The sequence below is a fragment of the Harmonia axyridis genome, chromosome 2, assembly GCF_914767665.1.
Source record: "Harmonia axyridis chromosome 2, icHarAxyr1.1, whole genome shotgun sequence".
Lineage (NCBI taxonomy): Eukaryota > Metazoa > Arthropoda > Insecta > Coleoptera > Coccinellidae > Harmonia > Harmonia axyridis.
In genome coordinates, this window is record NC_059502.1 from 33,526,231 (window position 1) to 33,542,914 (window position 16,684).

The 16,684-nt window shown below is 34.2% G+C and overlaps 6 protein-coding genes across 7 annotated transcripts in view; 2 read left to right on the forward strand and 4 right to left on the reverse strand.

Moving 5' to 3' along the window:
- Positions 1-16,684, forward strand: part of LOC123671970 (supervillin-like) — a 220,884-nt gene that overhangs the window by 28,649 nt on the left and 175,551 nt on the right. The window lies entirely within an intron of this gene.
- LOC123671971 overlaps positions 1-16,684 on the forward strand; it is a 101,166-nt gene that overhangs the window by 28,141 nt on the left and 56,341 nt on the right. The gene's annotated exons all lie outside the window — the stretch shown is intronic.
- On the reverse strand, positions 956-2,953 carry LOC123671980. Its single transcript, XM_045605909.1, has 2 exons — positions 2,778-2,953; positions 956-1,311 (listed from the first exon to the last, which is right to left on the reverse strand). The coding sequence occupies exons 1-2, from the start codon at positions 2,787-2,789 to the stop codon at positions 1,012-1,014; spliced, it is 312 nt and encodes a 103-aa protein (XP_045461865.1). The 5' UTR covers positions 2,790-2,953; the 3' UTR covers positions 956-1,011.
- LOC123671973 (protein transport protein SEC31-like) lies at positions 5,102-5,894 on the reverse strand. Its single transcript, XM_045605901.1, has 2 exons — positions 5,765-5,894; positions 5,102-5,650 (listed from the first exon to the last, which is right to left on the reverse strand). The coding sequence occupies exons 1-2, from the start codon at positions 5,774-5,776 to the stop codon at positions 5,327-5,329; spliced, it is 336 nt and encodes a 111-aa protein (XP_045461857.1). The 5' UTR covers positions 5,777-5,894; the 3' UTR covers positions 5,102-5,326.
- On the reverse strand, positions 9,782-10,411 carry LOC123671978 (NADH-quinone oxidoreductase subunit I 2-like). The gene is made up of 2 exons (XM_045605907.1): positions 10,320-10,411; positions 9,782-10,130 (listed from the first exon to the last, which is right to left on the reverse strand). Exons 1-2 carry the CDS (start codon positions 10,329-10,331, stop codon positions 9,816-9,818), a joined length of 327 nt encoding a protein of 108 aa, XP_045461863.1. The 5' UTR covers positions 10,332-10,411; the 3' UTR covers positions 9,782-9,815.
- LOC123671977 (cuticle protein 16.5-like) lies at positions 14,383-15,257 on the reverse strand. The gene is made up of 2 exons (XM_045605906.1): positions 15,106-15,257; positions 14,383-14,741 (listed from the first exon to the last, which is right to left on the reverse strand). Exons 1-2 carry the CDS (start codon positions 15,115-15,117, stop codon positions 14,424-14,426), a joined length of 330 nt encoding a protein of 109 aa, XP_045461862.1. The 5' UTR covers positions 15,118-15,257; the 3' UTR covers positions 14,383-14,423.

Sequence of the window (16,684 nt, forward strand, 5' to 3'; positions counted from 1 at the left end):
AAAATCGGACAACGAAATATATCCTACCTCATTCCAAAAATTTTCAATTTTCTGCCCTCTGAACAAAAAATAAATATAATATATATAAACTCTTGTTACATGTTGAAAAAAAAATTAAAAAACTACGTGCTTAACTTGAATAGAGATCTAGTTCGATCTCTGATCGACTAACAGACTTTTTTCGATGTTTATGTTGTTGTTCTATCGTATGGATCAATATATAAAATGTCAACTCGATTATGTAAATCCACAAATTATTTAAAAATTTTGTTTGTTGTTAGATTTTTTTTCTCGTAGTTGTATCTAAAATAGGTTAAATGTCAAGTATTGTAGATATCATATACATAATATATAAGAAATACTGTAAATTTAACTGTGCAAAACCCACGCGCAACTTTAGTTTTAGTGGGATTTCAATGTTTATTTACATCTCAACTGTTCTTTTGTTATCTATGTAAAACATTTTTTTGGTGAATAAACTTATTATAAACTTATTATTTGTTCGAATTTTCCGAATATACAACTTATAGATTGTAACCTTGGGTCTAATGTTAAGTCGAATGGAATTATTCTAATAATATGTACCTACCATTTACCTTTATTGAATTGTCCAGAACTATCTCACATCAATTTTTTTTGTGTGAAAATTGAGTAATAGTGTGCTCTAGATATATATGCCAGTGTCGTCGTCATTTCTATATCTTGACTTTTTGCCTTTGTCAGAAATTCCAGAAAATCTGTATTTGAGAGAGGTGATCTATTTGTAATGTTTGAAGGCTTTATTAGAGTGCCTTTTTGCTGTTAAACCATATTAGCGATTGAAGAAAATATTAAAAACGATTTTTAGTTACCATTTCACTGAATATATCGCAGATGGTTAAATTCAACTGCTTTTGATTTCGCATCAACTAAATGGTCTAATAAGGCAAATTAATTTTTGAACAAAACAACAATATCGATCTGTACATTTATATTGGGAACAAAAACAAAAAATCATTCTTCTAAATCAATTCAAATGATATAAGGAGCTGCGAAATAAGGAGCATACGAGTAACTAGATACATAAGGCGAGGATATCAGAGGTGCTGGAGCTGCTACCAAAGGAGCTGAAGCAACGTATGGGGAAGCTAGAGCACTGTAGGTTCTCAAGATGGCCTGAGAGCTTTGCGCTGTTACTACAGCTGGGGCTACAACTGGCGCTGTTGCTACTAATGGTGCTGCTGCTAATACTCCTGGTTTTGCCTCGGCTTTAGCTTCTGGCTTAGGAGCTGCCAATACTCCATAAGCGAATAAGGCGAGAACGGTGAATACCTGCAAATTTAATATTATATATTAGATAAGTCCTCATTGGAATACCTTGATTTGTTGTTGGATTGTGGATTTCAAATGTTATGGTGTCCAACGTTATATGAAGATTTGTGATCTCGAAAATTGAAATTTCTTGAAGAAACTATACATTACACGGAAATAAGAATACTTAGCCCATTCGATCTGTATAATTTTTGTGGTACTTAAATTTAAAATTCTTCCAACAAAGAATATAGTAAAACTTCGTTAAGACGCTTTTCGTCGGTCACTTGAATTTCCCTATGCGAATACAGTCAAATATTACTCGATAAGATTGTTGAATAAGACAACTTTTTTTAGCGCATATAGACAGTGAAAAAAAGTTCTAAGGTTTATCAATGACTGGCAAACTTATTGGTTTACATGACACATTGAACATGAGTCACTCTTAGTCTCAAGCTCGTTCTTGGATGAAAGGAGATCTGTTTAAAAACTAGATTCAGCAGTTGGATGTCATTTTCGGTAAGCAGAAAAAAAAAGTTATTATGTTTATTGACAATCGCCTTGCACATCCAATAGACATGAAACATGAGCATAAAATTCGTTTTTCTGCCACCTAATGTCACTTCCAAACTGCATCCCTTAGATCAGGGTATTATCAAAATGGTCAAACATAAGTATGGAAAAAGATTAGTCCAGCGGTACTGATTATATTGACGAGGAAAATTCAACCAAAAAATAACGTTTTAGACTCGATTGACCCACTCTTTATAAGGAACTGTTTTCGGAAGGCTGCATTCGCATTTTCAGACAAGGCCGATACCAATGACAGCACAGCAACGGGAACTGAGGAAATTCTACAAAATTTACGGATTACGCGACTGTTTATGGAGTCATTTTCACTAGCCACACTCACATTGCAATTTTTCATTTTTCTAGAATTTTGATATTTTTTTACATCCGAGTAAGACGCTTTTCCGCTTAAGACGCTCTATTGCGCCGGTCCCTTGGAAAGCGTCTTAACGAAGTTTTATTGTATTTGCTAAGCTCAATTTTTGGATAAACTGTCCCAGCGATTCAGCAAACCCTAGGCAATATAGCTCCTCAAATATCAAGTTAAATATAGCTACATGAAATTTCTCAGAGCGATAGTTTTCGGAATGTTGAGCAAAACAAATGGCCATATCTCTAAAATCGTTCAGCGTATTCTCCTCAATAACGAATTCAAACCAACTTCAAATCCTTTTGAACAACCCGAATTTCATGATTTCTTTGTTGCAGAGTTAGTGTGTGTACAACCGATTAAAAATCTACTTTTCGAAAATTCTCCATTTTTGCCTCTAATCGATAGGCGACTATGGGCAGAAAATTTATGATTTGTATAAAATGAAAGTGCCTTATTCTCTGAAGAAATTGTACAAAAAGTTGAAAGAATTATTTCTTCAGTGCGTAAAGTACAATATAGCGAATACTGAAATTGTTCTACTTACGAGTTTGTTCATGATTGTTGGTGCTTCTCTTAACTTGTCACTGGAAGATGTGATGATTTGATAGACCAGGGCGTGTATTTATACCTAATCCATTTCACCCCGGCAAGTCATAATTTTACGAAATTTGAGTGCGAAGGATGCATACTTGGGAAATCTTCAAGACTTCGTTGCAGAACCACCTATTTGATATTCATACCTCGGCTACAGAACACGCGTTTGGTTTGTCCGTAAGTACCCCATTTGAATGAAAGAATCAGATATGATTCTAAAGAGGTCATGACAGTCATAGAATGAGTAATTTTTTCGATTATTCAATGAGATTTATTCTATGATGTGGGTTATTTACATTTGTTTTTACTTGTTATTTTTCCTATAATTCGGATAAGAATTTTGTGAAGTAAACTGTTTATATAAAGGTTTTTCAATGAGAGGTTTTACTTTGGTATTACAAAAATTAATATATTTTGAAAGAAATCAATGAATGTTTATTTCATTATTTATTTAATAAGGAAGGTATGTCATTAATGATGGAAAAAGCTATCAGTCAAATGGCCGCCACGGTGCAGCACCATATCCTTTTCTTAAAATTTTCCATGACTAATTCGCACATTTGCGGGTGTGTGTCCTCGATAACTGGACGAATTCCATTTCTGAGGTCTTGAATCGATTACGGCGCATTGGCATCTACTTTATTTTTCATGTGAACCCAAAGAAAGCTGTTAAATCTGAGGTTGAATCACAAGATTTGCCAATTGAGCCAATTGTTATCAAATCTCTACAGAGATACAAAATTGCGATTGTTTCGTTATTTATGGAGCACGTAACGCCGTCTTGTTGAAAATAAACGTCGTCCAAACCGGAATCTTTGTTTGTGGAATGCCTAATTCCCAGAATTGACGAGGAATCGACAAACCTGGGTTTTCACCCAGGTTTGTCGATTCCTGTAGCCCGTAATGTTGACAAAAATCAACACTACAGCAGCAATATTCCCAGTGATTCTTGAGCAACGCATACGTTTAGATTCGTCACATAACTAAATTGTCCAACAGATCAAATTTTTCCATCAGCTTGACTATTGCCGGCTTGACTATTTTCACCATTTCTGTAGTGAATTTTAATGAATTAAATACGCTGTTGAATTGTGTATCATTCCATTTTTAGTAATGGCGTTGTTTTTACTTGTCAAATTTCGAAAGATGAAAGCTCCATAACATAACCCCTCTCTAGCTAGCGGGCTATTCAAAATTAAATATCTTTTTGGAAAACCTTTTATAATTTTTTACAAAACAAATTTTTTATGCAAAATTTGATTAGAGTGGGTTTCGAAAAAAACCGTGTTTCTGTTTGGCATTCATTTAACGTTCCTTCCATTTTCAAACGAGGTTTTATTGCATTGCAGTATAGCCTTGATTATGACGATCGAAGCTGTATGCATATTGTGACCAACTCTTCGTATGCATTATTGCATCCATAATATTTTTATTATGAGAAAGTTCATTTCCGTGTTCTTTAAGGTTGGCTTTGGCGGAGGAACGCTCAGATGCTCCTGACTTAATTCAATGCTTTCTTCATTTTGTTTTATTATTTTCAACCGTTGGATTCTTTCGAGGAAAAATTTAAAGTCTCCTACAATTTTCTCTCCACAATTTATGTTTAGACCATAGGCCACCATTATTATGAAATCCCTGAAGCAAAAAAAAATATAAACGCAAGTTAAAATTGAATTGACAACACATAATAAGGAAATTAAAATTAAATATATTGCTACGATGAAACAGTAGCGAAGTCCAAGCACTCCTAATTCCGAAGATATGAATTTTTGTTTCAATTCGGAAGTAATCATCTCAGGTTCGAATTCCATCGCTGGTTATATCAATTGGAAATTAATTATATATTTGTTTTGTCTAGTGTTGAGATAATTTACACCGAAGGAGGGAATAATAAACCATAGCGTAAAATTACTAGTGCTTTTGTTCACTTCGAACACGAATGATTTCTTTCTGTTCTTCGTCCGTTCGTGTGAAAAAGCCCTAGGCTCAACTTCACCTGTTTTGCTTTGATAAAAAACTGCAGACTTTAACTACTGGATTATTATTTCCATTTTCAACGTGGAAGAAAAATATTGAATTATTAATGGGAAAATAATTTCGATCAATATCTGACGAATTCGTGTTTTCACTTTTCAGGTTCGGAAAATGCAGGAGGTCTAAGCTTAAAATAGATATGAACTATATTATAACATTATTTATGTTCTATTAGCTTGTATGAGTTTATTTTCTTCTGATAACATTATTCTGGAAATTTGCGTGGATCTTAGCTTTCTTCTTCTAACAAAGATTGCCTGTTTATTTCGCCTTGATTAAGTTATCTTTGTCCTCTTGTCTTTGGAAGGCAGTTATCAATTTTTATCTACTCTATCGACCAGATTTCTTTTTGAGAGGACTCCAACAACTTACTCTTATACTATGTCAACTATCTTACGAGTACCTAAAGATATAATTGAATGAAAATCTATATATTTTACGTATATCATTTTATTTCGAGCATAATTAAATCAGGTAGGGAGCGGTAAAATATGGTGATGCATAGGGGGATGCTATGTAGGGAGATGCAACGTAGGGAGATGCAACGTAAGGAGATGCAACGTAGGGAGATGCAACGTAGGGAGATGCAACGTAAGGTGATGCTGCTAAAGCATTGTAATTACTGATAATGGCTTGAGAACTTTGAGCTGTCACGATAGCGGGTGCCACTGCTGGTGCTGCTGCAACAAGTGGAGCTGCCGCTAACACGCCGGGTTTGGCTTCTGCTTTTGCTTCAGGATTGGGCGCAGCCAACACTCCGTAAGAGCATAGGGCGACAGCAACGATGACCTGCGAATTTATTTCATTGTTAGAATTTCCTTATACGATACGATAAATCAGGCATCGAAAAATAATCTTTAGAGGGAATATTTAATGGAAAATAGTTTTTGGATTTATACTTACCAATTTGAACATTTTGTGTTAGGTGTTGAAGTTTGTTTGTCACTATAGAATGTGATGATAAGTACTATCGAATTGATCATATTTATACTTCAAATTATCCCCAACTCATTCGAGTTCTGGCTAATGATTTCAGAGCATCAGCTGGGCGTTTAGAAATATATAGGAATACATGCATAGACTATAAAGTAGTTACCCACTTGGTATTCTGATATTGTCCAGGTTCTAGGATTTCGGATAATCAGACTGTAGTTGTATATTTCATAACCCATTAACATTGAAATGTGAGTAGTTCTCTTCTTATTCTTAATTTTTCATGTTTATGTTGAATTGTGCGGACATCATCAAGATGTATGAATATTTCAATTTGAGATATATCTTGATCCATAAAACCGATTTATTAAGTACTAAACCATTGCATGATTGGAGAGTCCGAATAGAGCACCGTTTTATAATTTCGTTCTTTATGTCTAATTTACAAATTTTGAGCCCGGAACGGTTTTAAACGATAAGGTTCGAAGCAAAAAACTACCCAATTTTCCCAACAGATCAGACTAGATTGAAATTTAGTATGTTTAGGAAGTCTCTTTACTTTTACTTTTACGGAATAAGTGCGAAAGTTTTCAACTTTGAATTGGATTCCCTCTATTTTGAGCCTTTTGAATTTACAAATCGGATTTTTGAAATGGAATGCTATTGTATAATTCGTTCTGCCAACAGAACTCTAAACAAAATAAGTATGAAATTGTTAAGCGAGTTATTCTATGTCAAAAATAAAAGGGGATCTTTTATATAAACAAAAGGTCTTAGGCCTTGAAAAGTTGAAAACTGACACTTCCAAAAAAGAATTTTTTTTTAAATTTCTTCTTGGAAAATGCCATTGCTTTAACTCTTTGTTTGCATTGAAGAAACAAAATTCATCCGAATTGTGCATCAGAAAACGTTAAGTTCATTTTTATGCTTCTTTTTTTTAAGTTGAAGTTTACTTAAAACTTAAGAGGAAGAACACTATAATTTAGGTCGATAGTACAGCCAATCATGCCGAAGGCGTTATCTATCTGCTCAATATAGACACCACAATCGCTTGTTTAAGAATATGACTTGCGTGATTTCTATGATCTAACAATGTTTTCTCTGTCCCGAACTGGCTAAATATTTTCAAATATATACAGGGTGTCCCGTAAAGACCACGTCAAACCGAGGGAGAATGTAGATCAAAGGATAACCCACCTGCTATGACAAAATTCCCATTATAAAAGTCTTACCGTTTTCGAGATATTTTTTTTTTTTTTGAAAATAATGAATTTTTGCCCCTTTCAATAGTTTGGCCCTCACGGTTGGTACAATTTTACATCTTTCTGGTTAATTTTTTCTGTAAAATATTGCTGAAGAATGATTTTAACGTTTACATTAAAAACATCCTCCGAAAACTTTAAAGGGGGGCTATGAGAAATATTTTTACTGGAAATTTTGGTAGTGGATTATTTTGTTCATGAAGTTTAGTCCATCGTAGTGGAAAAAAAAATGTATCGAGCTACTGCTGCACATTACACCAATAAATTGTCTATTTTATAGTGATTTCAAAGAGGTATCACACAAGTCATTTGTTATTCAAAGAAAAAAGATATGGCTGTTTTTATCCAAATGGGTACGTTTCTGACAAAATCAAGTTTGTCAATTCTGTTAAGAAATCTTCGATGTTGCATTACTTAGTGAACAATGGCAATTGTTTACGTGCGAAAATATTACTCGCATAATTATTCAGCTCAACGAAATTCAATTTTGCCGGCAAAATTTGGAAAACATCATGCAGATCCAGATTTTTTTAATAAGATCATTTGGAGCGACGAGTCTTCCTGTACCAAGGATGGGTACATGAAGACCTAAATCCTCTGGACTTTTAATAATATTAGGGCTGCCTAAAAGACAAAGTATACGCAACACCCATACGTGATGAAGCCGAATTGCGGATGCGTTTTCTCAATTCGGCTTCATCACGTATGTGTGTTGCATATACTTTGTCTTTTAGGCAGCCCCAATAATAAAAGTCCATAGGATTTAGGTCAGGTGAACGAGGAGGCCACAAAATTTCACCTTCTCTTTCAATCCACCGGTGGGGATAAGTTCTATTCAAATGTGCGGTAACTTCGAGTCCGTAATGTGCTGGGCATCCATCATGTTGAAACCACAGACTACGTCGCAGCGCCAGTGACACATCTTCCAATAAAATGGGCAGCTGGTTGGTTGAAAATTCCAAATAATTGTTTGCGTTCAGTGATGGCGGCAGTTCGATCGGGCCCAAAATTGCACCATTAAATATTCCAGTCCATAAATTGATCTTGAATCGATATTGTGATCTATCTTCTCTCACCTCGTGTGGATTTATGATATTCCAGCTATGCAAATTGTGGAGATTCATTTACCCATCCTTGGTACAGGAAGACTCGTCGCTCCAAATGATCTCATTAAAAAAATCTGGATCTGCATGATGTTTTCCAAAATTTGCCGGCAAAATTGAATTTCGTTGAGCTGAATAATTATGCGAGTAATATTTTCGCACGTGAACAATTGCCATTGTTCACTAAGTAATGCATCATCGAAGATTTCTTAACAGAATTGACAAACTTGATTTTGTCAGAAACATACCCATTTGGATAAAAACAGCCATATCTTTTTTCTTTGAATAACAAATGACTTGTGTGATACCCCTTTGAAATCACTATAAAATAGACAATTTATTGGTGTAATGTGCAGCAGTAGCTCGATACATTTTTTTTCCACTACGATGGGCTAAACTTCATGAACAAAATAATCCACTACCAAAATTTCCAGTAAAAATATTTCTCATTGCCCCCCTTTAAAATTTTCGGAGGATGTTTTTAATGTAAACGTTGAAATCATTCTTCAGCAATATTTTACAGAAAAAATTAACCAGAAAGATGTGAAAATGGAACCAACCGTAAGGGCCAAACTATTGAAAGGGGCAAAAATTCATTATTTTCAAAAAAAAAAAAATATCTCGAAAACGGTAAGACTTTTATAATGGGAATTTTGTCATAGCAGGTGGGTTATCCTTTGATCTACATTCTCCCTCGGTTTGACGTGGTCTTTACGGGACACCCTGTATAATTGTTTTATGTTCAGTTTGGACATATAGACTCTTGGTGTTATGCATTCACGGTGCTTCAATAATTATCTTCAATATTGTGTTCTGTATCTCCTGCAGGCTGGGCATAGATATAGACACTAAAAGCTACCTGCAAACTGCGATCCCGTATCATAAAATATAAACCAACTCTACGTATATGCAGTTCTGTGATATTCAGGGACGCAATGAGCGCATGTATGAGCGAGAGATCATCTCATTAACTTAATTCTACTTCGTGCTTGTTGGAAGAATATCAGAAGGAATGAAAATCAATTAAATTCGAATTACGTACATGAATGTGGTTAAATATAATTTATATTGTCACAATGTTTTCAGCGATTGTCTACAGAAACATAAATTTACCTTTATCTAGAATTCTATCGGGAGTTTGAGTTTAAGGGCAATGAAACCAAACTGGCGGTTCCTTTTACTAGAATTCTTTCAAAATTCTATTGTATTGTATCAAAGTATTGTATGCCTTTTGAATATTCATCTATTTCCCTCAAACCAACTTTCCATCTTGGTAATTTTATTATGATTATAAAAAATTCGTTGATATTTTTTCAAATGATTACTAAAAGTTGCTTATTTCAAGCCATTGTAGGTCTGAAGAATATGTCCCCAATCATCTATAGTTTTCATAACTTTGTGTTATGATCATTGATTATTGAGAACAAAGTCACACGGTTGCTTTAATTCTTAGGCCAGACTGATACGTAGAATTTGAATATCAAAACCTCTTTACACGTCGAAAAGAGCCATTATTTATATTTGTTGGTTGAGGATTCCCTGAGGCCTACTGTTACCACATTATATCGAATATGAAAAAAAGGATTATTCTCAAATTTCAGAGAGTAATAAAATACAAAGGATTTATTTTAATATTTTAATGCGCTAAAGATTTTTTTAAATGAAATAAGGAGCAGCTAGATAATTGGATGCATAGTATGGTGAGACGTAAGGGGAAGCTACAAATGGAGCAGCTGGAGCTGCAACATAAGATGCTGCTACTGGAACTGGAGCTGCAACAAGTGGAGCTGCTAAGGCGTTGTAATTCCTTACGAAAGCTTGAGAACTAGTTGCTGTGACTACAGCTGGAGCTATAGCAGGGGCTGCTACAAGTGGGGCAGCTGCCAATATTCCTGGTTTCGCTTCTGCTTTGGCCTCGGGTTCTGGAGTAGCCATCACTCCGTAGGCTACGAAAGCGACTGCAACGATAACCTGAAACCAAATAATTTATTGAAGCCTAGATTTCTACATACATATATAAAATATAATATTAAAAAAATCACGAGCTGTGAAGAATAATAAGAAATAAAGAGCTTTTAGCAAATGATTTGAAAAATTTGAAAAAAAAAATGTTTTATCGTTTACAACTGTTCCTTCAACTAGTGTTCTGTCGATACTCACCAATTTGTTCATTTTGTAAGTTGTGGTTTGATGTGTGTCACTTGAATGTGTGATAACTAAACGAACACACAGGTGTAATTTATAGTTCTTCAATTTGGCGATTCTGTTGATGAAATAATCTTCAAGGATTTGGATTGGAAATGAGCATGACTAGAAAGCATAATTAATGGAGTAGAAGGTACTGGCATATGAATACCAATTATTTAACATAATTTTGTCGAAATTCAAAAAGTTTTCTGCAGATTTACTCTTTCTGTTTTATGTGATGTAGAGTTCAGAGAAACAAATATTTAAATGACTTGTAAACTCTTCTATTTCACTTTATATAACGAAAATCTTTTGAGGTTTCTATATATTCTTCAGATACTAGAACTTTTTTTGAGAATTCTTGTCAACTTATTCATCATTCAGAACTCTGTTTTATTCATAAATCGTATGAATTTTGTTACAATTTTGGTGTCGCTTCAGTTGATTGTCAGAGTTCAATTTATATTCTCAAAATTGAGTTGAATTGATTGAATGAAAAATTATCAACATTGAATAAAAAAAATTGGTTGCTGAAATAATATCTTCATCTGCACAGTACCACTGCTAATACAGTGGACTTTCGTTAACTCGAAACACCACGGGACCAAGATTTTTCGTCGAGTTAGGAATAGTTCGACATAGGCGTAGTTTGAGTTATATAGGTCATTCTTCTTGTTTCAGAAATTGAGAATGAAAACTCTAAATCAGTTTTTCCAATCTACGTCTTAGGAAAGTCGAGATAAAAAACATCAAACAAAAAATGTATTTCCAACAACCTTTACATAACTAAGCAAAATAAAACCGAATTCATAAAACCTCACGATTACTTCACGTTTCGACTTGTGCGGCGGGGTTTGGAATTAACTACTGACTTCGAGTTATAGAGGTAAATTCAGTGGGTGTTCGACTTATAGAGGTAAAAATGGTAAAATATATCCGTTAAATAGTTTCGAGTTATGCATGGAATTCTTTTCGGCTTAGACAGGTTTTTCCAAGGGGATTGAAAATAATTCGAGTTATCGAGGATTTCGAGTTAATGAGGTTCGAGTGAACCAGAGTTCACTGTAGTTTCAAAATTATTTAATTCATATGATTTGAAATCTGCACCATAAAATGGAATTCAATAAGTAGAAGATCCACTGTGTTAGAAATCAAACAATTATCGAAATATAGAATTAAAAGATTAAGAAACAAGGAAATGAAATGATAAACAAAACATTGTCTATCGAAAATTGTCCATATATTTTTTATATAATTTTGCCAAGCTAAAAACTTTCGCGATTTAGAGGGAATTTGTTACCACTTTGCATATGCAGCGTTTTTAATTGTAAACAAAATAAACAGATCGGTTGGTGTTTTTCTCCGGTGAAGAAGAGTTTGAACTGTTTGAACTAGGGCTGGGAATCAGGAATGAATGATTTGAATATTCGAATATTCACTGAATATTCATTCGAATTGCATTATTCGAATATTTATAACATAACAGTAAATTGTGTTCTGTATTAGCTGTTAGTTGAATAGATCTATCAAAGATTCACACATATTTATTGATATAGATCAACCTAGATCCAGTCCTGTCATCGGTGGCTAGGCAATTGGCGCATGAGTGACGAGAGCTCAAAAGCTCTCATCTAGGGAATTCATTACAAAATACATTAGTAGTTGAAATACTTAGTTGTCACCTTGTCACTCGATTTTGGAAGTATTTTCGGAGAAAAGATAACATATTTAAGGTCTCATCTTCTAAATTTCATCTTAGTTTGTTCTACATAATTCACTCGGCGGAAAACGCACGCCCATCCTCGGTGGAATAGACTTTACACATTTGTAAGCAGCTTCTAAGTATGTAGCCCTATTCCTCTCGCATTCAAAAAAGGTCATTTCATGTTTTCGTGACTGGTCAAGTGTTGTTCGTACTCGTGCTCGAAAAGCCATAGGAGAAGTCTTTGATTCTGATACTCACGCAGTACGAAGACTACGATTCAATTCCTTTTCTAAATTCGAAGATTATGGTTCACATCTTGTTGCTAGATTAGAAAAAGATACTTTATCCTCATCAACATGGGTGATCTCATCTTCGGTTTGGGATTGTTTTTGGCCTTCTTGGACCTTTGCAGACTCAAGGTGGGGTGGAAACGAGTTTTCAAGGCAAAACGCATATTGAAGTATACTTTGCGGCGCTTCTACGCTGAAAATATTAATTTTACAAAAATATAAGTGAATACACTTTAATTGTAGAAAATATATTATTCTCTAGTTCATTGTATATAACTGTTTCCACATTGAAATTAAATGCTAGTTATTCTAACTTACATCAACTTAGTGGAAATTAGAATAACTTGTTTTTCTTCTTCGTCTCCAATGCCTGCTAGCCTGTTAACCAACTGACCCTTGTTAACACTAGGCAGCACTTGAGGGTTTAACTCTTATTTAATATACAGGGTGGCCATTTGAAAACGAAACAGACGAGATTACAGACGAAATAAAGTTTTTCGATAGAAATGCTCGGACAGGTCGATTTCTGTTTCGAGGGGGACAACTTAAGATGTAGGTTACGGACGAATAGCGCTTCAACCCTTGCTACTACAACCCTCACTCCCAAATTTTGAATAGGGAAGATGGGGTGAGTGATACCTCATTTGAAAGGTATTTTTATACTGATTTCAGCACAGTAATTGTTTTTTCATTTTATGCATTAGTTCTCGAAATATTCTTAACTAAGTATTTGAAAATGAAGTGGTTTTTCATGGCACTTGTAGTGTTTTGTGAAAAATCGACATTTTGAGCTTCAAAACAACCATGACTGTGGCTTCCTTCCTAACTAACTAACGCATGAATATTTCGAGAACTAATGCATAAAATGAAAAAACAATTACTGTGCTGAAATCAGTATAAAAATACCTTTAAATTGAGGTATCACTCACCCCATCTTCCCTATTCAAAAATTGGGGGTGGGGGTTGTAGCAGCAAGGGTTGAAGCGCTATGCGTCCGTAACCTACATCTTAAGTTGTCCCCCTCGAAACAGAAATCGACCTGTCCAAGCATTTCTATCGAAAAACTTTATTTCGTCTGTAATCTCGTCTGTTTCGTTTTCAAATGGCCACCCTGTATATTCAACTATGTAGTGGCAAAGAGGACAGTGATGAATGATAACGTTGGCAGCTCTTATTTAATATCAATATAATAAGTTTTTCATCTTCTATGGTTAAAATAATAAGAAATAAATTATTCGAAGATTTTCGTTTTATTGACATTAACGGAACATTGAAGATGTCACATGCTTCCAGAGGCTCTCGAAGTTTAGAATGAGTTCTAGGAACCAAGAAAAACAAATGTATAGGGTTCTCTTAGAAGATAACTTTCCGCGGTAAGGATGCCGCCGAATACTTCTTGTTTGAGTTTTTCCAGAGAACATCGAGACAGGCCAATTTTTATTAAGAGGGGAACATCTTGTGGTTGCTGAAAAAATCTTGATAATGATGGGTTAGTGGTCAATGGTCGAGTCATTTGTTGTAAAAAAAAGAGGTTACCAGGAAAATTTTCCGGAAGTTTTGAATTTCATATAATTTTGTAGGTTTCGATGTGCTCTTTCCGAATTTCATTTTGCCACCTGCTCACACCAAAATTAATTTTTTGGTGGAAATAATTATGCCTTCTCAATTTTGAATTAGAGAATATTTTATACAATTTATGTATCCAACTTCTTTTTTGAATGAATAGTTTTGGCGTAGAAGATCGGCAAATTATCCTTCAATATGTGTTCTAGCTGAAAACCTCATTTCCAAACCACCTTGAGGTAGAGTAAGCAGCAGGTTTTTTATCGTGGTGTGCCCTCTAGGCCTAATCCACATGTTATGGCAAATTTCGAAACTGAGTATATATTGAATGAATTTCTATCAAGTAACGGTCGAGTCAATCAAGTGAACTCGAATATTTTGATATGCAATGAAAACATGAAAATGGCTGAGTTGAGTAGAACAATATTCATGAGGAAGGTCATTTTCTAAAGTTCATTTGAGAAAACAAGTCAACGTAAGTTTATTCAAATTTTTTATTTGATTTGATGTAAAACTTTTTTAAACGACATAAGGTGCAGCAAAATAAGATGATGCATAGTAGGGTGAGACATAAGGGGATGCATAAAGTGGTGCACCTGGAGCTGCAACGTACGAAGCTGCTACTGGTGCTGGAGCTGCGACAAGTGGAGCCGCTAAAGCGTTGTAATTCCTTACGAAAGCTTGAGAACTAGTTGCTGTAACTACAGCTGGAGCTATAGCAGGGGCTGCTGCTACAAGTGGGGCAGCTGCCAATACTCCTGGTTTCGCTTCTGCTTTGGCCTCGGGTTCTGGAGTAGCCATCACTCCGCAGGTGAAGAGGGCGAGGGCAACAATTACCTAGAATCAAATTTTTCATTGGAGAACATGCTTTATATTCAACTATATTCAACAGTACTTCCACTTTCATCAATATAATTTATGTGGTTCTGGAAGATTTTCGAAATGAATTTCATCTTTTCTATCGAGCATAACAAAAAAATATTGAAAATAAGTTCTTGTAAACATTCTTCGGGTGTTCTAGTCACCCCTATATAAAATAAGCATGTGTCCACTAAATCCAGTAGGTAGAAATTAGATAAAAGTTACTGAATAATTAAAAAATAAAATATAGAAATTCTTTTGTTTTGATTTATTTTTATTCTGATTTGGATGAACCGAAAGTGTATAAAAACAATGAAAATCTATTTTTTCTGATACTCACTAATTTGAACATTTTGTTGGTTGTTTAATGTGTGTCACTTGAATGTGTGATGATGAAGGAAGCCACGGGCATGTATTTATAGTGCTTTACAAATGTTGTCGTTGATGAAATATATCACAAGGATTCGGGATTGGAAATAAGCATGACTAGAAAGCATAATTAAAGCAGAGGTTTTTGTTCGGTATGCGAATATTGTATTTAGTTCGAAATTTGAAATTATTTTTCCTAATGCTCGAAAGTTGTGGGTGGGTGTTTAGAGATTTTCGGAAATATATAATTTTGAAAACAAAGAGAGAACACTAATTCTATACATGCATATCAGTTCGTCTTTTTTCAAATCAGGTTTTATAGAAGGATGAAAATTTTCGTGGAATTCATTTTATTCTGTAATTGATGCCGAATCCAAGGTTTCAGAAAATTGTATAATTGGGATTGTTAAGCTATAAATATCAATAAAATTTTTTCATTTGTATATTGCACATCTTGAAGAAAAAACAAAAATTCAACTGTGATTTATTCATTTCTCAGTTGTTTTATTTTTTAGCATTTCTTTCCCGACCAATCGGCTCTACCATTTCATCACAATGTCTATATTTTTAAAATTTTTATTCGGGAATGGTCTTAAACGATGAGGTTCGACTTACTCATGACGAATCCATCCTCAAATTCGATTCTATCCGTCTGTCCGGCTGACTTAGAATTGATCTCTTCAATTTCGTCACGAAGTCTGTAATTCTCGAATTTTTATTATTTTGTAAACTGCTTTGAGAGGAAATGGTATGAATTTCACTTTTATTTCAAATTAATACAAAAATAATTTTGGATTTATTACTAAGGTGCTACAGGAATGAAATGAAGATTTGAAGTGAAAGTATTTTCTGGAATGAACAGTTACAATTTATTGTAACATTTTGTAAACTGCTTTGAGAGGAAATGGCATGAATTTCACTTTTTTTTTCAAATTAATAGAAAAACAATTTTGGATTTATTACTAAGAAGCTACAGGAATGAAATGAAGATTTGAAGTGAAAGTATTTTCTGAAATGAACAGTACTTCCCTTCTGTATTCAATCTAGGCTTGGCTGGTCAATAATTCTGTTGTAGCGAAATTGATGAAATGAAATTCTGTCTAAAAATCTCATTGAGTATGTGAATGAATCGAATTATCGTTGGAGAAATAAGAGGGAATATATGAAATAAGGGTTTGCGATTCTTTTTGGTCCATATTTGCCGAAATATTGACACCAATAGATGTTATTGCTGAAAAAGAAATAATGCATTGCTTCGAAAAAAGCCACAATGAATAACTTCTTGCTGAAAAATTTGTATTGTTCCACTTCATGATATTGAGTTAAAAACACTGCAAAATTATATCGTTCATTATTCTATCGTAAAATATCTGGAATAATCGAAAAAAGCGGTCAACTAAATGTATGAAAAAGATGGAATCACTAGGACTTGAACCTGGATCCTCCTCCTCAAAGGTTGATTGGCAACCCAAATGGGTATCTCTTTTCTCAGGTATTTGTGTCATTATAACGATCATTTCGAAAATAATATCATATATTAAAAATTTATA